Raw genomic sequence first — 24,279 nt, 5'->3', positions numbered from 1 at the left:
GCTTTTCTCCTGGTCCTTGCCTAGAACATTTCATTGTATAGACTCCAAGTCTTAAAAGGTTGTATGACTGAAACTCTCAATAGACAAGCTGCCAGAGAAGTGACTGAAACTTTTATGGTCTACATTTAGGACAGTGTTAGGTGAATGAGTACAAAGTGATCTAGGTATTGTAGTATTTTGTTACCGTGGATCTTGCTGACAACAACAGCTTTTAATTTACTTCCTATATACATTGAAGTTCATACAATTTGATTTTCTTTGACTATTATTTTCTAGATAAAAGAAATTGAGTTGGGAGAAAGTATATTTCTGTATGTGACTTTAATAATTAGTTGTGTGAAACTCCAAAACACAAGCTGGAAGAAGTCACTGTGAGAAAGTAGTTCAAGAGACACGGTTACAATCTAGTAAAGACCAACATCACACTGGCAAATGTGGACTAGTCCTAGAAAGGGGAGTTCTTTCTAGTATTCTATACACCTAGTATATATTAATTCTCTAGTGTTCCTTAGACCATATATATATATATGTGTGTGTGTGTGTGTGTGTGTTCTTTCTAGTATTCTATACACCTAGTATATATTAATCCTTTTTAGTATTCTATAGACCTACTACATATTAATTCTTTCTAGTATTCTATGCACCTAGTATATATTAAAGCCTCTCAATTTGAAAGCCCTCGTGGATTAAGATTTCCTTGCTTCCACTCCCACCCTGGTCTGAGACCACCGTCACTTAAATGACGAATTTAAGAAACCATGACGGTGGTCTAGGGCAGTCTCTTCTTTTTGCAAATGAAAATAAACTAAGTCCCAGTGAGGTTACTTGTCAAACATTGTGCAAGTAAAAGAGAAACAGCTGGTTTCATCCACATTCTGACTCCCAAACTAGCTGTCGACCGTTATACCAAAGTTTCTCCTTAGCACACTGGGAACTTAACTCTATGAAATAATCTGTGGTTTAAGATTCACTTTTTCGTTTTTGTTTTTGACCTAAATGACACTGCATAAATGAAGTACAGTGTTTGCTTCTAACCTTTCCTATTAAAAGTCTGTTTTTCAAATACATAGACTTTTTTAAAAAAATAACAAACTTTTTTTTCCTTTTTTTCAATAAAATAAAAAAAAATAACACATAGAAGGGTATATTTGACTTGGTGCAGGACTCTTCAGAAATCTTTCCTATAAGTGTACAGAAAAAGATTAATATCCTGTTGAAATTCTGAGATTTTTTATATATCATATCTGAAATAAGTAAATTTTAGTCAAAAAGTTTGAAATATATATTACAGACATTTTAGCTGAAACTTATATTAGAGTAACATTTTGATTTTGGGGGACATAAGGTTGTTTCTTTGGGTTTGCAAATTCATTTGGATGTAGATGCTCCTAGATTTTCTTTACACATTACCCATCTATATCTGTAAGTAGTTTCAACAAGCATTACAATAAATACAAAATCTTAAATTTTACAGTTTTCCCCCAATTTCACATGCTTTTGTAGTCTGTTATAAAATCATGTTGTTATAATCATAAAGTAACTGTCATAAACACCTAAGGAAGAACCAACACACACATACACACCCACCCAGGCATGTTGAACAGGACCACAAGGGCTTACTTGATCTATCCCTAGTTCTGAAAGACAAAGTTCTGCAGACAGAGACCTGGCATGATATAGAGGACACTGGTTCCACATTGTCTTTGGTGCAATACAATTTTGTCTAGAAACAGAGAGGGAGAATATGTATGTATGTATGCTTATCCAAAGTTTGTGTGTGGATATTAATGACAAAGAGTGTGTGAGCCTAGAGACTTGGGGATGGAGAGTTACCTAAGAATATCTATGAAATTAGATGTGTTAGGATAATCTGTAGGCTGTATGCTGAATTTTTAAAATAAATTTTGCTTCATTTGTGCCTACATATTTATCTGAAATGTATAGTTTCTTTTGATTCTACAAGTGAGAATGAAATCTAAATTATCTTATATTTTATATTAAGATTTATTAAACAATTGTTTTGAAAATTTCTTATACACATACATTACAAATATAGTATTTGTTCCATTTGTTTAAAGTGGGGAACTTGGAAAAAATCTTATTTAAAATTATATCAAGAAACTAAGATTATATATTCAAAATGAACAACATGCTTCTCTTTGTTTTAGAATCCAGCAAGCTAAAGTGCAAATTTTGCCAGAGTGTGTGTTGCCATCAACCATGTCTGCAGTTCAGTTAGAATCACTCAATAAGTGCCAGATATTTCCTTCAAAACCTGTCTCTTGGGAAGACCAATATTCATGTAAATGGTGGCAGAAATACCAGAAGGTGAGACACTAATTTTTTATGCATCTTCTAGAACTTAAGACAGGTTGCTTTTAAAGAGTCACGGCTGTCATGACATTTTCTAGACACTGTAGCTCACTTGGTCATAGGCAGGTTTAAAAAATAATTCACGAGGAGTTATTTATGAAAGATAACTCGCAGTAGTTGTGAAATATCACACAATTCTTAGACACTGTTGATATTATGCTTATCATGAATGTATTAATGGCCTGTGGCCCTTAATTCCATAGGAACCTTAGAAAACTCTAATCACATTATTTGGCTTTTGAGTTAAATGCAGCCTTGAAGAAGGGACAAGATTGTTTGGGCTGGCATTCAGTGACAGTAGAAAAGAACGCTGTCCTTAGACTTTTCAGAGGGAAAATTTTTGTCAGTTGTTTTGCAGCATGCTGCTGATTGCAGCAAAAATTGACTTGTGAGGGTAAGGCATTGCTTGTTTGGTGCTGGGAATGGAGGTCAGTGGTTGGAGTCTTGCCTAGAAGAAAGCCAAGGGTGCTTGTTTTGGCATTACATCTTATGTAGTCCATTGGCTACACAAGTTCACCTCTGAGGAGAAAAGCGAAACAGGTTCTGCTTCATGGGGAGATATGTACTTCACAGTAGGTGTATGTGTAAATAGCTTTAGGTATAAAACATGCTTCTTAAACTGATGATTTCCCCATAACGAAGAAATGTATAATAATTTCTACGTTTAGAAGTTGGGTTTTGGTACTTGCTAAAAATACAAAAAGATTATCTCCACTGTAAACATAAAAGTTCATGTAATCATCCCTACTCTTCTAAGTTAGATTAGGAAAGGTTTACATTTTGCTGTAGGTATAGCATGGCATCCTAAACTGATGTGAATTAGTATATAATATTCATGACAGGATCTATTTCTTTTTATTGTTCTATCACATTTAGTATTCTTTTAGAAGACTTCAGTTTCTAGAGAACTTTGGGCAGACTGGGTGCTTGATGTTTTCTAACTTTTAGGATACACAGTTTTATGTTCTATTAACCGTTCCTTCATAGTGCAGTATGCTTTGCTTAGTCTAATGCTCTACACAAGTATAATTAGACTGCTTAAACACATGCAAAAAGAACCTTGAAAGGAATATTTTAGAAACTTTGACATTGTTGCAGGCAGCTTTGGTTCATCTGTATAGTACTTCCTTTTCTAAACTGGGTATAGAGATTTTCAATATATCTTTATTTACTTATCAGCACAACAGTGGGGAATTAATGTTCATGATTATTTTAAGCATAATTCTTAGAGTACGTATGTCAAAAGGTTCTATCAAGGAGTGTTGTATTTTATTTAATCGGGCTCTTTAGTATGCCAATGAAGTGATTATGTGACAAATTAAACATATCAAGATGCCCGCTCCCTACATGTCATGTCAGTATTTAGTTGTTCATCTCAATGACTGGTATCTTCTCAGTAGGACTTATTTTGAAATTTATAATTCATATTGGGGCAGTAATGGGAATGCTTAACTATCTGAACTTTCTAAATTAACTCCTCTTTGAAAATTAGTAAGTATAGGATGGGACTGTAACTAATAACTGACTTAAGTCCTGTCCTGGCCACAAGACCTTGAAATTCTCAACCTGACCTTCAATTAAGCTATTACAGTTTGTGAAGTTTAACTTTTATGTTCCTTATTTGTTAAACTCTTCATATACTAGACAGAAGTGTCTCTGCATGTTTACATTGAATTTAGAAATTTTTTCCTTTGCAACTGGATTGTCACTGGCTCGATGGGCAAGGAAGCCACTGCTTGTGTGTTGACAGATCACCTGAATTCCTGAGTCTTCTGTCATCCTATGTTTGCGTTCAGCCCTCACTGACTGTGGGAAGAGTTGCCAAAGCCTTACCAGAAGGAACTAGGGAATGAGGTAGCACATGAGATTTTAAGAGATTTACAGAAAGCCTTTGTATTTTTCAGATTATTTCAAAGGTTTCCTCATTTAAGCTTATAATGTCTTAGCTTCTGAAATTTGGAATCTTGATCATGAGATCAAGAAAAAAAAAATGTTGCTAGCAAATGTATGTTGTGCCCAAGCAACTTGTAAACTTAGAGCTATTCAGTGCCCAACAGAATATAGACTCTAAAACAGGGAAGTGCTACAGGGATGGTTGGCCAGTTTGCTTGTAAGTTGGGACCCTGTAATGGGATGGCAAAAAGAATCATGTCCCCTGTAATTGAAGAATTTCTTTGACGAACTTACCAAATAAAATACTTTATATATTTAATAAGTATTATATATAGTCTATCACACTATTCAGACAGTAATATCCTAGGTCTTCTATTCATTCTCTACCACTGACCCACCCAGAACAATGAACAATCCTGCATAATCCATCCGTGGTAAGTCCCCCATGTTGGCATAACACTTCTTATTTTTTTGTATTTGTTAAGCATAGTTTGTAATACATGGGTATTTACCATTGTGTTTCAGTTGCTGGCATACTCAGTATAGTAATATGCCATGTGAGCTTGCAAAGTGTATAGTAACCACCCTGGTGCTCTGTGTTGAATGCTGTTTTTGACGAGCATTTCTCAGAGTGCACTGTCATTAAGGTGTTGAAAGTGTTTGCCATCTATAAGAATGCCTTTCAGATAACCACCTACCATAAGATTGTGAATACATTTCAGATAATCTATCGGTAAGCTTTTAAAAATTAGAAATTTTAGGTGTTACTGTTTGTAGTATTTGTACCTTTCCCTTGAATTTTCTTAAGTGACACTTTTTGTTTCAGAGAAAGTTTCACTGTGCAAATCTGACTTCATGGCCTCGCTGGCTGTATTCATTATATGACGCTGTAAGTAACTTACCAGTCCTGACTTGTATCTTAGCAAAATAGGATGACACATTTTTGGTTACTGAAATTATGGTCATGTGAAAGCCACACTATAAGATTTCTTACATCAGAATATTGTTTTCCAAACAAGTGCATTCCAATGTATCTCTATATCATTAGCATAGTAACTGATGCATCTACACAGGCTTGTGCTATCAGTTAAAAGTATGCACTGACAGGGGCTAGCAAAATCACTAAGAGACCGAATACTAGGATAACTTGAAGAATCTTGATTTGGAATACAATGAATGCCTTCAAAACCCAATCAGTTGCACTGTTGTTTGAGGCAGATGGGCATAAAAGAAACTATTACATAGTAAAGATTAAACAAATATTACTTGTATTTCTTAGTGAATCCCTGCCAAGAAATCTAAAGAACTGGAAAAATAAAACAAGTAATTTGAGCAAGTATGATTTATGTACCACTAAAAGAAAACACAGTTGCCCTCTGCCCTTCAGCAGCTCTTGAACCTTACAAAGGCACAGATGCACTCTGCAAAAACATGTTAATGCCTGGAAAGATAGCAATTTTCTGTAGTAACTAGTTGCTAAGTGGGGTGTGTAGCAAATGCACTGAGCCAGGAAAGGCTTGGGAAAGGTCAGAAGAGAGGCCAGTTCAAGCAGCAGTCTAAAACAGCATCCAGAGGCATTTAGAATCACATAGTCCTTGGAATAGACAGCCTAAGGGTGAGAAGCCGGGAAAGTTGACCTACTTGCTAGTCAAAGGAGTTAGAGGCAAGTAGTTCCACCTGTAAAAACATTGTGTCTGGTCTCAGATTTAGTACCAATGTATGGTTTTTAAAGGGGCTGAACCTTATTGTGGTTACTTTTATTTTAAACCAGGAAACATTAATGGATAGAATTAAGAAACAGCTACGTGAATGGGATGAAAATCTCAAAGATGATTCTCTTCCTGCGAATCCAATAGGTATGGCAAATACTACAAGCTATGGTATGTTGTTGGAAATTTTTTTTTAAAAAAAGCCTTTAATTCAAACTCACCTTTTATGAATTCTGAAAAGGCATTTGTATCTCTTTTACTTTGAAAAACATTTTTCAAGAAATTAATATTTTAAGCAATAGAATCTATTTTGTTAATTTTCTACCTAAATTTGAATTGCAGAAGTGGTTCTCATGTAGACACTTCCTGTTCTTTATAGAGCTTTTACAAGTAAATCTGGCTCCAGAACTTAGCTTTGTCATTTCTATATTTGTAAGTCAGTTTCATTCAAGTATGTTTGACTTAAAAGAAGGTAGCTAGAATATAAGTATATATTAATGATTCCTAAGTTTAAAGCCTGCATACCTCTCCCTGTCTTTTAAGACTTTTCTTACAGAGTAGCTGCTTGTCTTCCTATTGATGATGTGTTGAGAATTCAGCTCCTTAAAATTGGTAGTGCTATTCAACGACTTCGCTGTGAATTAGATATCATGAATAAAGTAAGTAAAGATGCATGTCTGTTGTGTAAATTGTCACACTGTTGAGATTAGGAGCTACCTCTGTTGTATAGGAATACAGTCATATACTGGAGAGGTACTTGTTTGCTTCTGGTTTGTACTGAAAAGCTTTTCTCAAATCTGAAATGTTCTGTAATTCAGACCATTCCAAATCTGGGGGATTAGGATGTTTAAACAATTAAGTCATACACATATGCACACACATAATATATATATATATATATACACACACACATGCAGTCAGTATACCTTTGAATAAGGTATAGTCAACCTGAAAATCTGAATTTTTGCAATCCTTAAATATTAATCCTAGACTTCATATAAATTTATCAGGTTGGAAGTGTGACATATAAAAGCCAAGATATTTGTACCCTAAAGAAGTTTATTCATGATTTGGTTAACAAGTCTGTTTTTGCACTTCAACTTTTTAGTGTACTTCCCTTTGCTGTAAACAGTGTCAAGAAACAGAAATAACAACCAAGAATGAAATATTTAGGTAAGCTCTTTATTACATTTAGTATACCTCTCTCAATACATTTTCAACTTCCTTTTAAAATTTTTCTTCCAGTGCCTAAAAAATATACTCAATAAAGAAAATAAACACAGGGAGTTAACTTGGCTTGGGTAAGGCTGTCTCCCAGGCTGGAAATATCTACAATATATATACAATATATTTTTCCCTCAAGTTTTGTTTTAAGCTTGAGGTACTGTATCTTCTGACAAGATGAGTGCTTCAAGCATTATCTTTCAACTAGTTATGCTACAAATGACCAAAATAGGGCATGCCTGAGTATGTGTTAATGCTGTGATACAGGAGTTTAACACTTTGATGAATTCAGTAGAATTATAAAATAAGACAGTAAATCAAGAAAGGAAACCGATGTCTTCAAAGCATCTGTCCAAAGATGAATAAATATGACCTTTTTATTAGGCTTTTTAAACAATAGTGTTTCCCTGGAATCACCAAAGAAAACTTTCAATCAAAAATAGAATACCTGCCAATCTCTTGTATATACAAAATTCAAAGATTAATATATATATTATATATTGAATACAATAATAAAGATATATATATCCCAGGAAGGAAAAATTGGAGTTACTGTTTTTTTCTTTTCATTATCTTATTCTTCATACTACTTCTTTGTTACAGTTTATCCCTATGTGGTCCAATGGCAGCATATGTGAACCCTCATGGATATGTACATGAGACACTGACTGTGTATAAAGCTTCCAACCTGAATCTGATAGGTCGGCCTTCTACAGTACACAGCTGGTTTCCTGGGTAATGTGGTTGTGTTCACTGTTTTTTATTGACTCCTCGTTTAGTCTTCAGTGTAGTGTCTAGAAATGATACAAAACAAATATGACAGGAATAATTTTAACTAATCTTCATTTCATCGATAGGTAGAAATGAACTTGGTGTTGTGTGTATCGTTGCATATGTTAGGGTAAAAAACTGAAGTATCTGTCAGCTCACTGCAGAACTTTATGATCCACTGTAACTACAATTATTGGTTGATCCACTAATATGTGACTCAAAGGCCTTAAGCAGGGACATAATAAGATGTAAAAACCAGAAAATCTTGGTTTACCTAGCCTGCTTTATTCTGGGCCACACCTTTACTTTGAAAGTGGCAGAGGAATTAGGGATTAGTGATTTTACTGCACCTGGAAAAAAACCCTCTTATTTGACATCATTCTTGAAGACTGTAAAACTAACAAAATATGTTAATGTAAACACTAAATGCAGAATACTCCATCTGAGGAAAATGGTAACTTGCTAACTTGAGAACAGAAGTGCCTTATTTTCAGGGTGGTCATGGGCTCTTTCCTTTACATTATATCATCTGTATCTCCAAGATCGCTGTTCTCTAACAATAATGTAGTAGAAAGCAGTGAGGTTAAGCCTGGACAGATGCAGTCCTTTGCAAACAGCAATATAAAGAAACTTATAGTGATAAAATTATCAAATCATAGTATCAATACAATATTGGTAAGGTAGCTTTGTAAATTCATGAAGTTTCAGAGAAATTTCCTGACAAGCCTAGATCAAAGGTTAAAATAAAAATAAGTTGCTTAGCTTGTGTTTTCCTTCATTTTGTAGGTATGCATGGACCATTGCCCAGTGTAAGATTTGTGCGAGCCACATTGGATGGAAATTTACAGCCACCAAAAAAGATATGTCACCTCAAAAGTTCTGGGGCTTAACTCGCTCTGCTCTGTTACCCACAATTCCAGAAACTGAAGATGAAATAAGTCCAGACAAAGTAATACTTTGTTTGTAAGTGCAAGTGCATTGTAGGAGTAACTTCCTAACAAATTATTTTCTCAAGTCAGATCTGCTCCAGAGGTCACTGTCTCTGATATGTGTATAGTGATTACAGCATTTGACTACCAAGTTCAAGAGCACACTTGTTCAGAGGATGAAAAAGCAGAGTAAAACACAAGGTTGGATTCAGAAGTATCAGCTTTAGTAGCTTGGTGCCATTAATTATCCTGTTGAATATGTGTCATTGATGGGATAAGAAAACATGTTTGAAATGATGAGAATGACTATGGGACAGGATTAGGGCACAGCTCCACTAAATGATGAATGTTCCAGAAGCTCAGTTGGCAAGCACAAGACAGAGGCAAAGCAGTGTATATTATTTTGAAAGGAACAAAGTCCTTTTAATTTTCTTTAGCTTGTCTGAGATACTAATTTGTAAATTTTGAAAATACTAAAGAGTAAAATAAGCAGTTTGAACAGAAAAAAATAGCATTTTGTGTATTTGCACTATTTATTTGCTAACCATCATGTGTAAGACCCTTTAAATAGTAATATATGTGCATTTTGCATTTAAGTGAACAGTATATCTTTCTGGGATTACATCCTTTAGGAAATAAAGGTTAAAGCAATTAAAGGGCATCTTTAAATAAAACTTACCAAAACTTAATACCTATGTCCAAACCTGCACTTTAGTTGAATTATGTAAAAGTCAAAAAGTAATTAAGTAAAATTTGAAGTACAGTAATAAAATGTAACTCCTCAATGTCACTTTTTAAGTTCCACTTGAGTTCATTTAAGCTGTAGTCATAAAGTGAGGGAATTCTGCTTTGTCCTTATGCAGTGTACTCTCATGATCCATACACTGTTTACCATTACTTGCTGACAGTACTGTTTAAAGGATAGCACTCCATCTGTATACTTCTACATGCTTAGGCAGGTAGTGACAACAAAAGGAGCTCCATGGTTAAACTCCCTCTTATTTGGGCTTCGTCATGAGTGATTTTATCAAACTCTAAGCCATATCCATCTGATTAGTAAAATAAATACTTGTGCTCACTATCTGTGGGACCTGATAGAAAGCTTTGCACACATAAGGAAATCACAAAGTCCTGTATAAATGAATGGCAATGTGGATTAATTTTAAAACTCAGCGAACAGCTAAGACAACATTAACTAGTTATTTAGCACACACAAGTGTTGACAGTTACCACATCCAGTCTAAACAAGTGACGGCTACAGTATTTTCATCGGCACTACTCCTAGAGACTTGGAGAATTCAGAGTTAAACCTGTATTGAGAGGACATAGACTTGCTCAGTTTTTCTATACTGCTATACAAGAATTTTTTTCTTGCTGCTGTTTCTTAGGATTTAAGTAAGAAACAGAAGGAGATAAAACCAGTCTTACCGAGATTTCCCACTATTTCATATGGAGCTCATTTTAAGTCTTTTTTATATAACTCAGAAGTTCATCTTTTTCCATTTGGTAACCACTTTTCTTCCACTGTTCACGCAACTGCTGTAACAAGGCTCCAATTTCCTTTCCTGAAGAAATACCCACTTTCCGGATATCATGTCCACTCACGGGGAATGGCGGGACAGACCACTGCTGCATCTCCTTGAGCAGACCATGCTCCCCTTGGTACTTCAGCAGCTCACATACACGGCCAATTGCATCCGGTTCCCTTGACTAAATGACACAATTTTTCACGATTAAATATTCACAATCTCATTCCACTATTTACTTATATAAAGTCTACCGTTAGAATAAAAAATGTTTCTCTGGTTAATGAAGAACTATTTTTATGACCAAACCTAATACATACTTACATCTATAACGAAGTCTTGATATGGTTTCAGTGGTTCTGAACTATCTGTTGCTTTAATCAAGTCTTTCCTGTTTTTAACTATAAATAAACCCAAGTTTTTCTCTTCTTTTGAAATTTTCAATCTCAAATCCAGTTTTGTGACATCATCTTGTACTTTGAATAAAGAGGCCAAAAGAGTCATTGGCTTTGGTGAAAAACCTTCAACATTTTTACTGACTTTGATAAATTCCTCTAAATTTGCATTAGCAGGTAAACCTGTATGGCAAAAAAAAAAAAAAAGACATTGTTTTTATCTATAAAACCCTAGTCATTGTTTTTAATTATAAAACCGTCACTTGTCTCTCATACCACGTAGTTTTTTGGGTTTTTGAGGCTTTCTCTGTATAGCTTTGGAGTGTGTCCTGGAACAGGCTAGCCAGATCCTGTCTGCCTCTCCTGAGTGCTGGGCTTAAAGGCATATGCCACCACTGCCCAGTCTACCATGAAGTATTTTTCCAGTAGTATTCTTTTTCCACTTTTTTTTCCTCAGCCCATCTGTCACTCTCAGCTCCTAGGAAACCCTATCATGTTCCTATTTTCCCTAGCAAGATGTAGCAGGAGGTCAGGAGTCATGGTGACGTCAAGTGCACAGCAGACGCTGTCTCAGTCATGCTCCTGTCCGCACCCACTCCTGCTCCGTAAGTCTGTCTTCCTGACTGACTTCATTTCTACGTGTTAAGTTTTCTTGTAGAAGGAGTAACTAGGTCTAACTGCTTTTTGATGATAACCCACCTGTGAAGCCAGTAAGTGGCACAGCTTCATCAAATCCAAGTGTTCACTGGACTATTCTTACCCATAAATTGTTAACCCTTAATCCCAATGTTTACCTTAGAATACAATTTCCCCACTAAAAATTCCTTAGCTATATAACACAAAACATTTTACCTCATGTACTTTAAACTAGGTCTTTTGTTGCTCAAAATTTTTACATAGTTGTATAACCTATGCTCACCTATGTGAGAAGCTACATCAAGATCATAGATCAGGTGGATCAAATGGTTTACATGGTTCCCAGTGAGAATTTTCTTCAGTTCTATCCAAATCCTCTCTCCTGATATTCCAGCCAAGCCTTTGGCATTTTCTGCAATCGCTTCTAGAGTCTCGGGGTCATGGTCACCAGGTGTGTCCACAATTCTGCCATAAAACCTGTAAGACATTTGACCTGTGACTTTTTTTCTTTAAGGGTTTTTAAAATGTTTTATTAAAGAGGAAAAAACTCTACAAGACAAGCCTCAGAATTTTGTTACTTCTATACCAACGTCTATCACCATATAAAGTATTTTTCCATTTTTTCCCGGGGTTGTCCCCCATACATCTAGGTGATGGGTCAACAAAACATAGACAGTGCGACAATTTCAAAGTTTTGCTGTTTGGTCTGTTTTTGACAGATTGTTTGCATATACTCGCTTAGAAAACTTGGATTTATTGACTAAATACTTATGCCCTGCTACACAGTATTCTGAGTGGGCCCAAAAAGTGGCCAGTGAATGTTACCAGATGCACACTACTCAGGTCGGCATTTTTTATTTAAGGTTACAATTTGGATTTTTTTAATCCCTGGTAAGAAGCCATCAAGATAAAACCTACAGAATGTTTGTAAATGTCACATCAGATGGGGCATTATAGAAGGAATTCAAAAATAATTGCAAAATGTATAAATGATCAAAAAGTATGAATCATGTCTAGTATTACTAGTCACCAGGGAAATGCACAGGAATCCTCCAGGGAGAATGGCTCTTATCAAAGGCAGCAAGTGCTAAACAAGTCAGACAGAAACACACTTGTAAAGCTAAGCAGAAGTAAACTAGCATAGGCACTGAAAAATGGGGAGAATCCTCTGAAGACAAACAGATCTACAACGGTTTATATCCAAAGAAAGTCAGGTCAGTATGAGGTGACCCCGGCTCTCCTGTGTTCCCTGTGGGTCACTTTTGAAAATAAACTGCTGAACAACTGTTAGAAAATGTAGCACATTGAACATGTGGTACAGTGGCCTGAAACTTATGGTTAGCCAAGGCTGGCCTTGAACTCATGACCTTCCTGCCTTAGGATCCCTCAGTGTTAGGATTATAGGCATATGCCACCACTCCTGATGCAATATCCTGTCAAGTATAGCAATAGATGAAGCCAGAGATGACTGTTAAATAATCTAGACACAAAAAGACTAGAAATGCATAATCTCATTATGTATCAATGTAGTCAAAGAAGGTGAGCCTAAACCGAGGATCAGCTGACTCATCAGTGGGCAATGATGATAGGTACACACACGAGATGACATCCTCATCACTGATGCAGACTGGAGTGACACAGATAACCAAAAAGCTTGAAGGAGTATGATGTTTTCTCATAAACATGCTATGTGTTTGAGGGCAGACAGGAGCTTTACCTTAAATTACAGTGTATCACATTACATATACATGTATAGAAGTTGAAAGTCATGCCTACAAAAATTAAAATCCCTGCTACCCACAAATCTATCCATGCATCTTACACTCACCAAGTTTATCCATCTTTTAAGTATATTTATCTATATTCTGATTTATTTCGCCACTCATTTAATAGCATTTTCTTTTTGTCAATGTCGTTTTGTGGTGAGGCATCTGGGCAGGTCTGTCCCAGAGCATCTCAGACTCTGCAGTTCTGTGAAGGCAGACACTTTAAGTCATCCTCACTGTGATCAGAGCACCCAGCACTGTGCATGGTGAGGACTCAAATCACAATGAAGCAAAATACATTAATAACTTAAAGCTTTCATATAGAACATTCCACAAAGGATGGTTTATGTATATTTTCAAAGTCAAAGGGTGCTACCTCATCACAGAAGACAGGTACTTGGGGGTCTCTATTTTATATTTCTGCTGATATGCACTACACAAAACAGGACTGTGCTCAAAGGCAAAAAAACCTGAAATTTTCTGTTGTTAAAATTTACAAATTCTTACCTGAAATATCTTAAAATTCGAAGATAGTCTTCTTGAATTCTCTGGTTAGCATGTCCGACAAATCGAATTTTTTTATTTTTTAAATCTTCATAACCATTAAAATAATCAAACAAGGTACCATCAAAACCTATTCATTATAAAAGAGGGAAGAAAAATCACTGGCAAGAATTTAGAGTGGGAAGGAAAAAGAATCTGAAAACTACCACACAGTAAAAATTCAATAAGGCTAAAAATTACAAATGAACAAAATCAATTTACTAAATTCGTATAAAATGGGAAGGGGAAGATACCAGACAAGCTAATTTTCATATTAATACAGAACACCACCAGCAATGAAAACATATATTGGTAAAATATGAATAGAAGGAAAGACCCTGCCTCAAAAGTATTGGTGGAAAATAATACAGAGCACTCAATACCGTTTTCCATCCTCTGTGTACATGCATACATGTGCATATACACATATGCATACACCCATAAACATAAATAAATCTTAAGCATAGTAATATAGTAGACAAAAACTATTTGAAAACAAAAATATGCTTATTGGTAAGAAAAAGAAGAAAGCCAGCATGCATCTTACAGAAAATTACAAGCTTCAATAATATTCTGGGGAAAATATATCAGTACCTAAAGAGGCTAATGTCTCATTTCCCTAATATGCAAATGCTGTTTTGAAATAAACAGACCCAAGATGGTAAAATACCTATTATCTCAGCATCAGAACCCTAAGAGAAGAATTTTTAAGATGGCCTGAACACATCCTCAAAATTGAAAATAACAAAAAGCAAAACAAATAAAACACAGGTTAAAAAAATAAAATCCAGCAATCTTAAAAAATAACATTTTAACCTTAGTCACAAGGTTTTGAAAAGCTTTTCAGATTTCTCTCAGACTGGATAATATCTGGCAAGTCTTTAAGTGTTTCTGGGCTGTTTTGGATTTATACATAAGAATCTTGATTTATATGACAATTTCCAAAAGTTCCATATGAAAACAAAGCAAAAATGGAGAAAAGAATGCTAAACAAGCAAAATAAGACTATAGCGTGTATCTTAAGATCATGTTCTAATACAAGAATGGCAGGATGGCTAACTCTCCCAAGCTACCATGTACAGGCCCCTCATTTCCATCTCTAGTAATGCAAAAAGAAACAGGGAAGGGTGATAATGCCTTTGGAAGCAAAGTAACGAGCCATTAGCATCCATACTATTAATGTTTGAACCAGTAACAATTGAAAGCCTGAAGAAAACTAGGCTAATGTAAGCATTGTTATTGTTTTGGTGGAATTATTATATTTAAAAACAAACAAACAAACAAACAAACAAAAGCACTAAAGATATAAAAAGCATGACCTTTAGAACCAGACTGCTTCAGCGAGAATCCTAATTGTTCAATTTACAAGCTACACATTAGGCATTTACATCAATTAAATGGCTTCATAGACTTGTTGAGCAGATTAAATTTAATGCAATGTGCCTGTAGTTGAGCTGGGCAAATGATAAATTTCAGCAAAACAGCATCAAGAGTAGCTTTGTTTCATGTGAAATACTACTTTTTTAAAGACTTGGCTTTTCTGTTTAGTGAAGCATATTGAAAATATTCCTGTTGGATGAGACTCTATAAAACCAGGTGAAGTAGTTTAAATTTGAATTATGTAAAAAGAAAAACATATACGAAAAAAAAGAAACACACAGAGCACATTCATTATCTGGGTTCCTTACTGCCTAGGTTTTGGAAGCTCTCACCATCACTAACTTTAGCATTCTGCAGTTTTATATATCCATCTTGCCTAAACTTACTTTCTCAGAACATGAAGCAATAATCAAACAAAGAGACTGTGTAAAATTAAAAGTATAAAAATTGGTGTAGCAGAGATGTACCATCCCAACTCACCTCAACTCCTATTTCTCCTCACCTTTCATACCACAGAGGATTAAGCTGACAGGTGTTTCATTATCTATGGCAAATTCATTGCTGCTTCCTAAGATTGGATGCTCAAAAAGATTTTGAGGTTGTATGTAGAGTCACTAACAAAGATTTGATAGTTATATGCCATTCTACACAACATTTTTGGATACATATGTATAAAACACAGTGCAGAGAGTGATATGATATAGGGGGAGTGTTTGTGTTACACATTTTTCTTGCACTGTTTAAGTACAGTAAGTTAAAAGAATGTACAAATGTGGCAGTTAAGCACTGACTGTTATTTATTCCCTTAATCTTCACTACAGTAGAACAAAGGAGGCTGACAGAAATACTTCAGTTTGCAGCTAGTGAGTAACCGAATCTGAGCCTAGAGATGTTGGCTCCAGTCAACAGAATATACTGGCTCTCATAAGTTAGTGAGTTCAACACCATTTCCATAGCACAAGTTTACCAAGGAAAGGAAACCCTGACAGGCTGAATTAAAACACAGTCTTGACTTCTCAAGAGATTACCTAGGAACATAGAGTTTATGGTGAGATCTCTTCGTTCAGCATCCTTCTGCCAGTCAGTTGTGAATTCTACCTCAGCATGTCTTCCATCAGTGGTGACATCAATCCGGAGTGTAGTAACTTCAAAATTTTCTTCATGAAGCTGCAATTAAAGACAAATTTGTTATCTTCTTAAATTTTAGCATGTATGAGTGTGCATTCATGTGCCACAGCTAAGGAAAACATTCCCAAGTCCTTTATCTCCTTCCACTGGGGACTAAATTCAAGATGTCAGGTTAGGCAGCAGGTATCTTTACCTAATGAGCCCCCACAAAGGTTTTTGTTTTCTTTTTAATTTGGTTTTAGTATCACCAAGTATTTTAAAAACTTGACTACATCAAGGCAGGATGTTGTGATACCTGCCAATTCCTGTATGTCTTTTAAAGTCTATTAGTTTACACATATAACTCTGTACAAAAACATACAATTCAAAAAAAAATCCAAAGAACAGTTTCTTAAAATTACCCACTGTGATTAAGATTAATTTCAGAGACAAACACACAACTGTGAGGAGTGGGGTGGTAGGAAATGCACTCAGTTCATTTGACTCCAGTTATTCCACTTTAGAGCAAGCTCTTCTCTGACATACTATTGAACAGCTCCAGTCTGCAGAGAGGCAAAGACCAGTTTCTGGAACACAGACCACTGAGCAGCAGCTGCTGAAAGAAATACTGAGTCTTCAGGAAAGAGACCTCCAGCTGCAAAGGCTGGTAACAACATGGTGTGAGCAAAACACTGAGAAAGACCTGGACACGGGATGTGGGGAAAACCACATTTCAAATGCAAGCTCATTTGATTCTATCAGTGGTGCACTGCCAAATGACAAATGAGCAGTAGTCAAGCAGAGATTTTCAATCACACAGGAGCTTAGGACCTCCTCATTAGGAAGTTTGTTCTAGCATTCCACACAGTTTCACATCCTTTTCCAGACACAAAGCTATACCTATAGTTTCATCATAAACTAAGGCTCTTGAGATACAATGACATATGAAAGGAAAGAAACGGACTTGATGCAGGAAACTATGTGAAATTATTATCAGAAACAATATACTTTTCCTCCCTATACAAAACCAGGATAGACCAAAAATAATCAAAACTTGGGGCACCAGAAACTGTTGATAGTAGATAGAAATGAAACACCACAATGAAAACGGGATTAAGTGGAAATCAACAAGACTTGTCTTTTTCACTATTTAATTTTCAAAATATTATACAACCGTGTAATCGGAGGTTTCTCTGTCCCGCCCCATCCGGCAGCTGCTTCTAAATCACTCAGAGGCTTAATTGTAATTACAGACTGCTTGGCTGAACAGCTCGGATTTATTACTAACTAGCTCTTACTTTTAATTTAACCCATTTCTATTAATCTATGTTTTGCCACATTTCTTGTGGTTTGCCTGTGCTCTAATACATCTTGTTCCCCTGTCAGCTGGCTGGCATCTTCCTCTTGGTCTCTCCTCATCCAAGTCCTCAGTTTGATCATTATGCCTAACCTTATCTCAACTGAGCATTGGTCAAACAGCTTTTATTATTAACCAATTAGAGGAATACATTTCAGACTACAGAAAGATCATTCCACAGCACAACTGAGCTTATCCCCTGGCACACAACTCTGTGGAATTCTGACTGCTAATGAAAATTCTTAACATCAGGAGCACTAGCTCACTTCCATAGACTACCAACCACAGGTCACTTTGCTGAAGAATGGAAGCATGGGTAAACAATCTTTTGAGGTTTTGACATGACACTGTCATCTGCAAATGCGATAGACTATATTCATAGTTATCTGGGGACACATGTCCAAGGGGCCCTGCCTGGCCAAACTTCATTAAGAGCATCATTCGAATATAATGAGAACAGTAGAACCATGCTCATTTAAGGAAAACCATTAAGACTAACAAAGAATGCTTAAAGAAAACACTTTGTCAAAACAATTTATAACTAACAGCCAATGGAAAATAAAAATTTTCAATCTGAAACAAGAACTGAACACTAAAAGAAATATAGTCCTGTGCCACATAAGGACACTTTAACAAAGAACCTCAGTCTATCATATTATACACATAGTACAGTATTTGTGCACCCAAAAGCGTAACATATAGTCATGTATAGTACATATTTATTATCATAAACAACTATGTTACTAGTTTCTGTATTTACCACGCTACATTTATACTTACTTTAATGTATGTCACATGTCATTCATTTAACAAAGGAAGCATGTTCGAAGAAATTGGTTGCTGGGCAATTTCATTAACAATTTAGTTGATTTTAAACTTTTTACAATAACATTTGAAATATAAGATACAGCTATAAAATTAATTAATGTCCTGTTGCAAATCATATTACTCTTTAAAAACTTTTTTGTTAACAAGACACAAATTAGAAGAGGAGGTAGTGAGGATCACTGCTGTCCACCCCATATCTTGGCCCACTGGACAGCTCAGAGTGACACAGATGGAGCTGTTCTCCCCCATGAAAGAGCAGTACCATGGAGCATGTTCTAAAAGACCTGCCTGGATCTGATAAAATATACTCCCAGAACACAGTTGTAACTAACAGTCATAAATTCAAACTCTGAACCTGAATTAACCACACACTGTTATTAATAATACCCTAGAACAAAAGTATATGGGCCTGCTGTGAAGGGTGGCAAGGAAACTAACTCACATAAATGAAGAGCATCGTTAAACCTACAAATTAAAAACAAAATCTCCAACAGAGGACTGACTTGGTTTTCCCTCAGAAACTGAAAGTGAGTTGAGTGTCAAACTTATACAATACATAGCTCCAATGGAGGGGTATGCAAGATTTCAGAGGGCAGGAGGCAATGACTTCTCTATACTTTCTAAAAAGTTGATACTGTTTGAAACCAATTTACACTTTCACTCACCCTGGCAGTGATCGTCCCATGCTTCTCTCCTTTGTTGTTTATCATGCGAACACCAGCTGACTGGAACATCTCCTTCATCTGAGTAGGGGTGGCAGTGGTGGCAAAATCCACATCTTGAGGCTTCACCCCATTTAGTAAATCCCTCACTGCTCCTCCTGCTATTCTTAATTCATGATTCTCTTTGGCAAATAATTCTGAAGAAAGAAGGTTATTTGTTTATTTTTTTAACACAACAGGATTGAAGATTAAAGTTCATATAAGCATAAGGTCTTGTCATCTATTACAGGTAGGAGATCACTGAACTGAGCAGTCTTGTATGAGAATGAAAACAATAGTTAGGCAGTGGTGTATGTGCCTTTAATCTAGCACTCAGGAGGCAGAGGTGATGTGAGATTCCCCTCTGAATGCTGATAATTCCATTGGTGAATAAAGAAACTGCCTTGGCCTGTTTATAGGGCAGAACTTAGGTGGGCGGGGAAAACTAATCTGAATATCTGAATGCTCAGAGAAAGGAGGCAGAGTGTCAGAGGAGAAGCCATGTAGCCCCCACTGGAGACAGACACAGAAACTTTAGCTAGCAAGCCAAAGCCATATGGCGATACACAGATTCTGGGATAAAGAACAGCAGAGTTAGGGAGAAACCATGGAGCAGCTGCTGGAGAGAGACATGCTGAAACTTTGCTGGTAGGCCAGGACCTCGTGATGAGGCACAGATTAATGGAAATGGGTTCAATTAAGATGTAAGAGTTAGCCAATAATAACCTAGAGCTAACAAGCAGTGATTTAACTAATACAGTTTCTGTGTGATTATTTCGGGGCTAAGCGGCTGGGAATTAACTAGTGACCTCCTTCAACATAGAGGCAGGGAGATGTTTGTGAGTTCGAGGTCAGCCTGGTCTACTGATCAAGTTCTAGGACAGCCATATCTACACAGAGAAAATCCTGTCTCAAAAAAAACAACAAAAAAAGGTCTGAACATCGGAGATGGTTCCCTACAGTAGACTGCCCCTAAGAACTGTAGAAAGAGAACTTTGAGAATTTCTTTCTGATCCAGCAGATAGTACAGAATTCTAAGATGCCTTAAGATCATCACTGTAAGTATGAGTTTCAACAGCAATAAACAATTCTGATTGTTTCTCTGTGGTGTATGTGTACACTTTAGATTGGAAATTATTCTGTCTTTGGGACAAATGTAGAGACAGTAAACTTATGCATGAAACTTACGATAAATATTAGAGCCAACAACTCTTAAAAAACAAAACTGCTCCTAATTCAACAGAGCCAGCCGCCCCTATTATTACAACACACATATTGTTTGAAACTAATTTGAATCTGTGCTATACAAAGTATAAACATTATCCAAGGCATGCCTTGCACAATTCTTGAATGACTGCCCCCGCTTTCCAGTCAGTTTTAGTCTGTGTTTTCTAGCCACAAATTAAGATAAACTAGCAAACAATTAGCTTCTACCAATTCAAAAGCTAAGAATGCCAGCAGATAGGAACTCAATCTATCTAAATGAAATAAAAGCTCATTTATTTCAATGCACCTACATTTCTGATGTACCACACCAATGTATTTTAAACTTGTATTGATTTATGACTGTCTCTGTTCTATAAAACAGTGAAACTGCTTTCACACTGAAACATGGAATTTGAGGTAACCTAAAAGTTTGTCTTCCTGGGCTCACATGGCTCCCCTTAAGATGGAAGTTGTGGTTTATAAGTTGATAACCAAAGAATAACATCTTTTTCCTGAAAACAGACAATCTTCTTCAGATCCCACTTCCTAAACTCTCTCCAAAACAAACTAATCCAGGACCCAATATTGCAAAGTCAGTTTGAAAATGCTCTGTTGCGAGGTCATTGGCCTCTCCATAGGTAGTAGTCTTCCTTTACTGCAAGAAGCAGCTTGGTGTGTCCTTGGGGATCATGCATTCAGCTAAACTCAGCCCTAATCACTCCCAACTCAAATAGAATCCTCAACATGTTTTCCTCCCATAATCTTCTTCCACCTTAGATTTTCTAAAATGGCTTGACTAAACAATCGTGTCTAAAATAAACATGTGCTCTTACACATGATTCTACTTCCATACGCCCTCCCCAATAAGGGTTTTGCTCCCTTAATTTCCAATCGAGTCTCTCAACCAAATACCCCTATTAAGGGTCTTTAAAATGTAAAAATCATGTTCACAACTGTCCTAACACTAATGGAGAGGTCCATGTCCCAAACAATTGAAAAACTGTCCAAGCTGCGATCTGTTTCCTTTAACACTTAAATCAGGCCTTTAAAATCTGGGCTTTTTCAGGGCTCTCCAGTGTCTTCATAGATCTCCTTGCTCCAATGCCAAGTCCCTTAAATCCAGCCTCCATAGTTGGATTACTCAAAAGCACCAGAGTAAATTACACTAGGCAACTCCTCCTAAAGATTTGCACTGCAATGTCCAAATTCTCTAACACAACACACAACGGCTCCCATATCTCACTTCTATCTCATCTCTCTCTAATCTCTGCCTCACACTTCACCTACACCACTCTCTGCAGTTTACTTTCAATTTGTTTGCACTGAGCGCTTCACTACAAGCACTTTTCCACCTTGGTCAATCCAGCTCATTGGCCAATGGTCCAACTTCTTGTCCGGTAACACCAACTAGGAAAGACACTACTTATAGAGAGCAGTGAAATGGGCTTTAAGGGTGTGACCCCTGAGAAGCTATGCTCTACACCTAGGAATGAATGGGCAGCACAAATTGAAGTTGATGGGTTATTAACAAAAAAAAAAAAAAAAAAAAGGCGGCGAGGGAAGAAACTAGAGGAGTTAGACTAATACTTAACATCGTAAGTATTGTTTTATTTAAAGGAGGGGCAATAGAGACTGGGAAAAGTAGGGGCTGTGAGAGCACATGAGAAAAGAACAGGTTCAATCAACCTATATTAGAGCTGTTAGGACTGCAGTGCCCAAGCAGCTGATAGCCACTTATGGTTACTGAACATTTGAAATGTGTGAATCTGAATAGAGACGTCTTATTATGTGCTAGATATAGCCTAACACGCATAAATGTGGCAAGAATAACCATTTTCACAAAAATCATACTCCTATGATAGCTTGTTAGTTACAGAAGGTTAAATATAATGCTTGGAGAGCTATTAATTTCACTCTTTTCTTTCTAGTTTTATAATGTAACTAGAAAAGGTTATCACATGCAGGTTTATATATTTCTATTGGAGAGCAAATTTCTAGAATTTTTCATTCCGATTAAATCACTGTGACTACAGCATCGTAAACTTGTATTTAAACCCTCTACTTCCACTAAAGAACTTAAAAGGACGTTCTCCTCGGTAGGTACCCATTATCTCATGTGAAGAATAAAAAGCAGTTTTGGGAACAACATAATAATTTAAAACCAATGGTTCCCCAGTTTGTTCAACAGAATTAGTGTACAGAGTAAAAACAAAAGCAAAGAGATGTTCTTCCTTCTGAGTCAGTGGGATATAGGACAGAATCCTAGCTTTTATGGTTTGAAAGTACTTCAAGGGCCTGTGAGATGTCTGAGTGGGTAAGAGTATTTGCCATCAAGTCTAATATCCTGAGTTGCATTCCTGGAACACACATGGTGGAGACTACTGACTTCTACAAGTAGAATTCTGACCTCAACACAGAACATGCATTCTGCTCATCCCAATAATAAAGAGGTACCTCAAGTGCATCCTAGGTGTTTGACACACCCACACAACTCAGTGTATTCCTGGAAGTCATTCTTAGCATACCCCCAAGCTTTACATCGCAGCCGTGGGCTGCTTCAATGTCATTTGCTCACTTTAAAGACCAATACTGACAAAACTGTAGCAACAGCCATTTTTTGTCTGCCTCCCAGACAAGCTTTACAGGTGCTCACACAGAAAAAGAGGACATAATTTTTAGTTCCTTCCGTTCTCTCAGAAAGCAGTTATACAAAGGAAGAGACTGTAACTTCACTGTTTACAAACTGCATGACATCAGACTCTGCAAATTTAAAATCCAACTCCTTCAGTTAGTTATTTGGGAAACAGAAGAGGAATTTCACTTCCTAATTAGGTGTTTCCTCCTCTATACACACATCTAGAGGTGTTGGGGCTCATGATGGGTAAATGGGATTTCTTAGAGACATAGAAAAGCTGTGCTTTATGCTACAGTCAACTCCCCACGTCTAGTGATTGGGTTTATGATTTTCAGTTTATCCCAAGCAGGCCTTTCTTTCATCAGCCCCACAATAACTATCTCAAAATCGGGCAAAAGATGTTTCCCCTTTATTTGTGGTGAACAATTCCAAAGCACAGAAGGCTACCTTCACCTCTCACCTGTCAGGCTCTTCAAGCCTTCCGTGAAAAGTGACTGGAATTCTGGAGACTGCAACTTCATTGTAAATAGGTGTCGCTTTAGAAGGCACAATCTACTCCAACTACAGTTCAGGACCTGCCTGTGCCAAGGAAACAGGCGCCTCTGCATCTGGAGACAGTCACCAACCACGCATCTACAAAGGCAAACACAAGGGCACGCAAATTAAACTTCAAAATGAAGGCAAACAAATACTATCAGACAAGTCAACTAGAAAACCCCCTCTCTGGGTAAGAACCTGGACGTGACCCTTTAAGGAATACTAAAGGTCTCGGATGGCAGCTACCCAATTCTGTACTCCTCACACGTTTACTATATCAGAAGCAGGAGGGGAAGAGAGTCCCCCGAAAATGAAATATTAGACCGGCAGGAACAATTGGTCTCCAAAACAGATCAGTTACACGTGCTCATCACCCTCCTTCCCCACCCTTTGGAGGTTACTGCCTCCAAAGTAGGAAGGTGGCGGGGTTGCCTTGGCGGGCCATAACTCTTAAAGGAGCCCGAGGAAAATGACGCGCCCCGGAACAGGCACGCTGGAGCAGGCCACGTGTGTCTGAAACGCCTGCTTTCGCTCCTAACTCAACTCTGAAACCCGCCGGGCACTGGCTCCGGACGCCCATGGCTCGGTGAAGAGGCCGGGTGTCGCCAAGAGGGCGGAGCAGCTTCGACCTCCCGCCATTCCCCCCCCCCCCCCCAGGGCTTTCGGACGCACGCGGTACCGGCGGAGTCGCCTCGGTCCCTCACGAACGCAGCACTCCCACGCCGAGGGCCTCTGACCCGCCCCCCTCCCCGCCACACGCGCA

General features: G+C 37.1%; 2 protein-coding genes across 6 annotated transcripts in view; one reads left to right on the top strand and one right to left on the bottom strand.

Annotated features, from left to right (window-relative positions):
* Window positions 1-10,949, top strand: part of Crbn (cereblon) — a 17,730-nt gene extending 6,781 nt beyond the window's left edge. For all 3 annotated transcript variants that reach the window (XM_005364958.2, XM_013352996.1, XM_005364959.3), the window contains exons 5-11: window positions 2,169-2,328; window positions 5,093-5,155; window positions 6,038-6,122; window positions 6,519-6,634; window positions 7,084-7,148; window positions 7,803-7,934; window positions 8,757-10,949. In XM_005364958.2, the coding sequence (XP_005365015.1) occupies window positions 2,169-2,328; window positions 5,093-5,155; window positions 6,038-6,122; window positions 6,519-6,634; window positions 7,084-7,148; window positions 7,803-7,934; window positions 8,757-8,937 (802 nt within the window). In that variant the 3' untranslated portion in view covers window positions 8,938-10,949. The remainder of the gene's footprint in view (window positions 1-2,168; window positions 2,329-5,092; window positions 5,156-6,037; window positions 6,123-6,518; window positions 6,635-7,083; window positions 7,149-7,802; window positions 7,935-8,756) is intronic.
* On the bottom strand, window positions 7,140-24,279 carry Trnt1 (tRNA nucleotidyl transferase 1). Of its 3 annotated transcripts, XM_013352998.1 has the most exons (9): window positions 24,196-24,279; window positions 23,440-23,612; window positions 19,103-19,296; window positions 16,174-16,312; window positions 13,730-13,856; window positions 11,740-11,933; window positions 10,750-11,003; window positions 10,328-10,609; window positions 7,140-7,993 (listed from the first exon to the last, which is right to left on the bottom strand). In XM_013352998.1, exons 2-8 carry the CDS (start codon window positions 23,585-23,587, stop codon window positions 10,361-10,363), a joined length of 1,305 nt encoding a protein of 434 aa, XP_013208452.1. In that variant the 5' UTR covers window positions 23,588-23,612; window positions 24,196-24,279; the 3' UTR covers window positions 7,140-7,993; window positions 10,328-10,360. The 3 variants fall into 3 exon arrangements, with proteins under 3 accessions (XP_013208452.1, XP_013208451.1, XP_005365018.1); XM_013352997.2 differs by having other exon boundaries at window positions 7,140-10,609; XM_005364961.3 differs by having other exon boundaries at window positions 7,140-10,609; window positions 24,189-24,263.

Source organism: Microtus ochrogaster, unplaced genomic scaffold (assembly GCF_000317375.1).
Source record: "Microtus ochrogaster isolate Prairie Vole_2 unplaced genomic scaffold, MicOch1.0 UNK1, whole genome shotgun sequence".
Classification (NCBI taxonomy): domain Eukaryota; kingdom Metazoa; phylum Chordata; class Mammalia; order Rodentia; family Cricetidae; genus Microtus; species Microtus ochrogaster.
The sequence above is the reverse complement of the archived record's forward strand: the minus strand, read 5'-3'. Positions and strand labels throughout refer to the sequence as shown.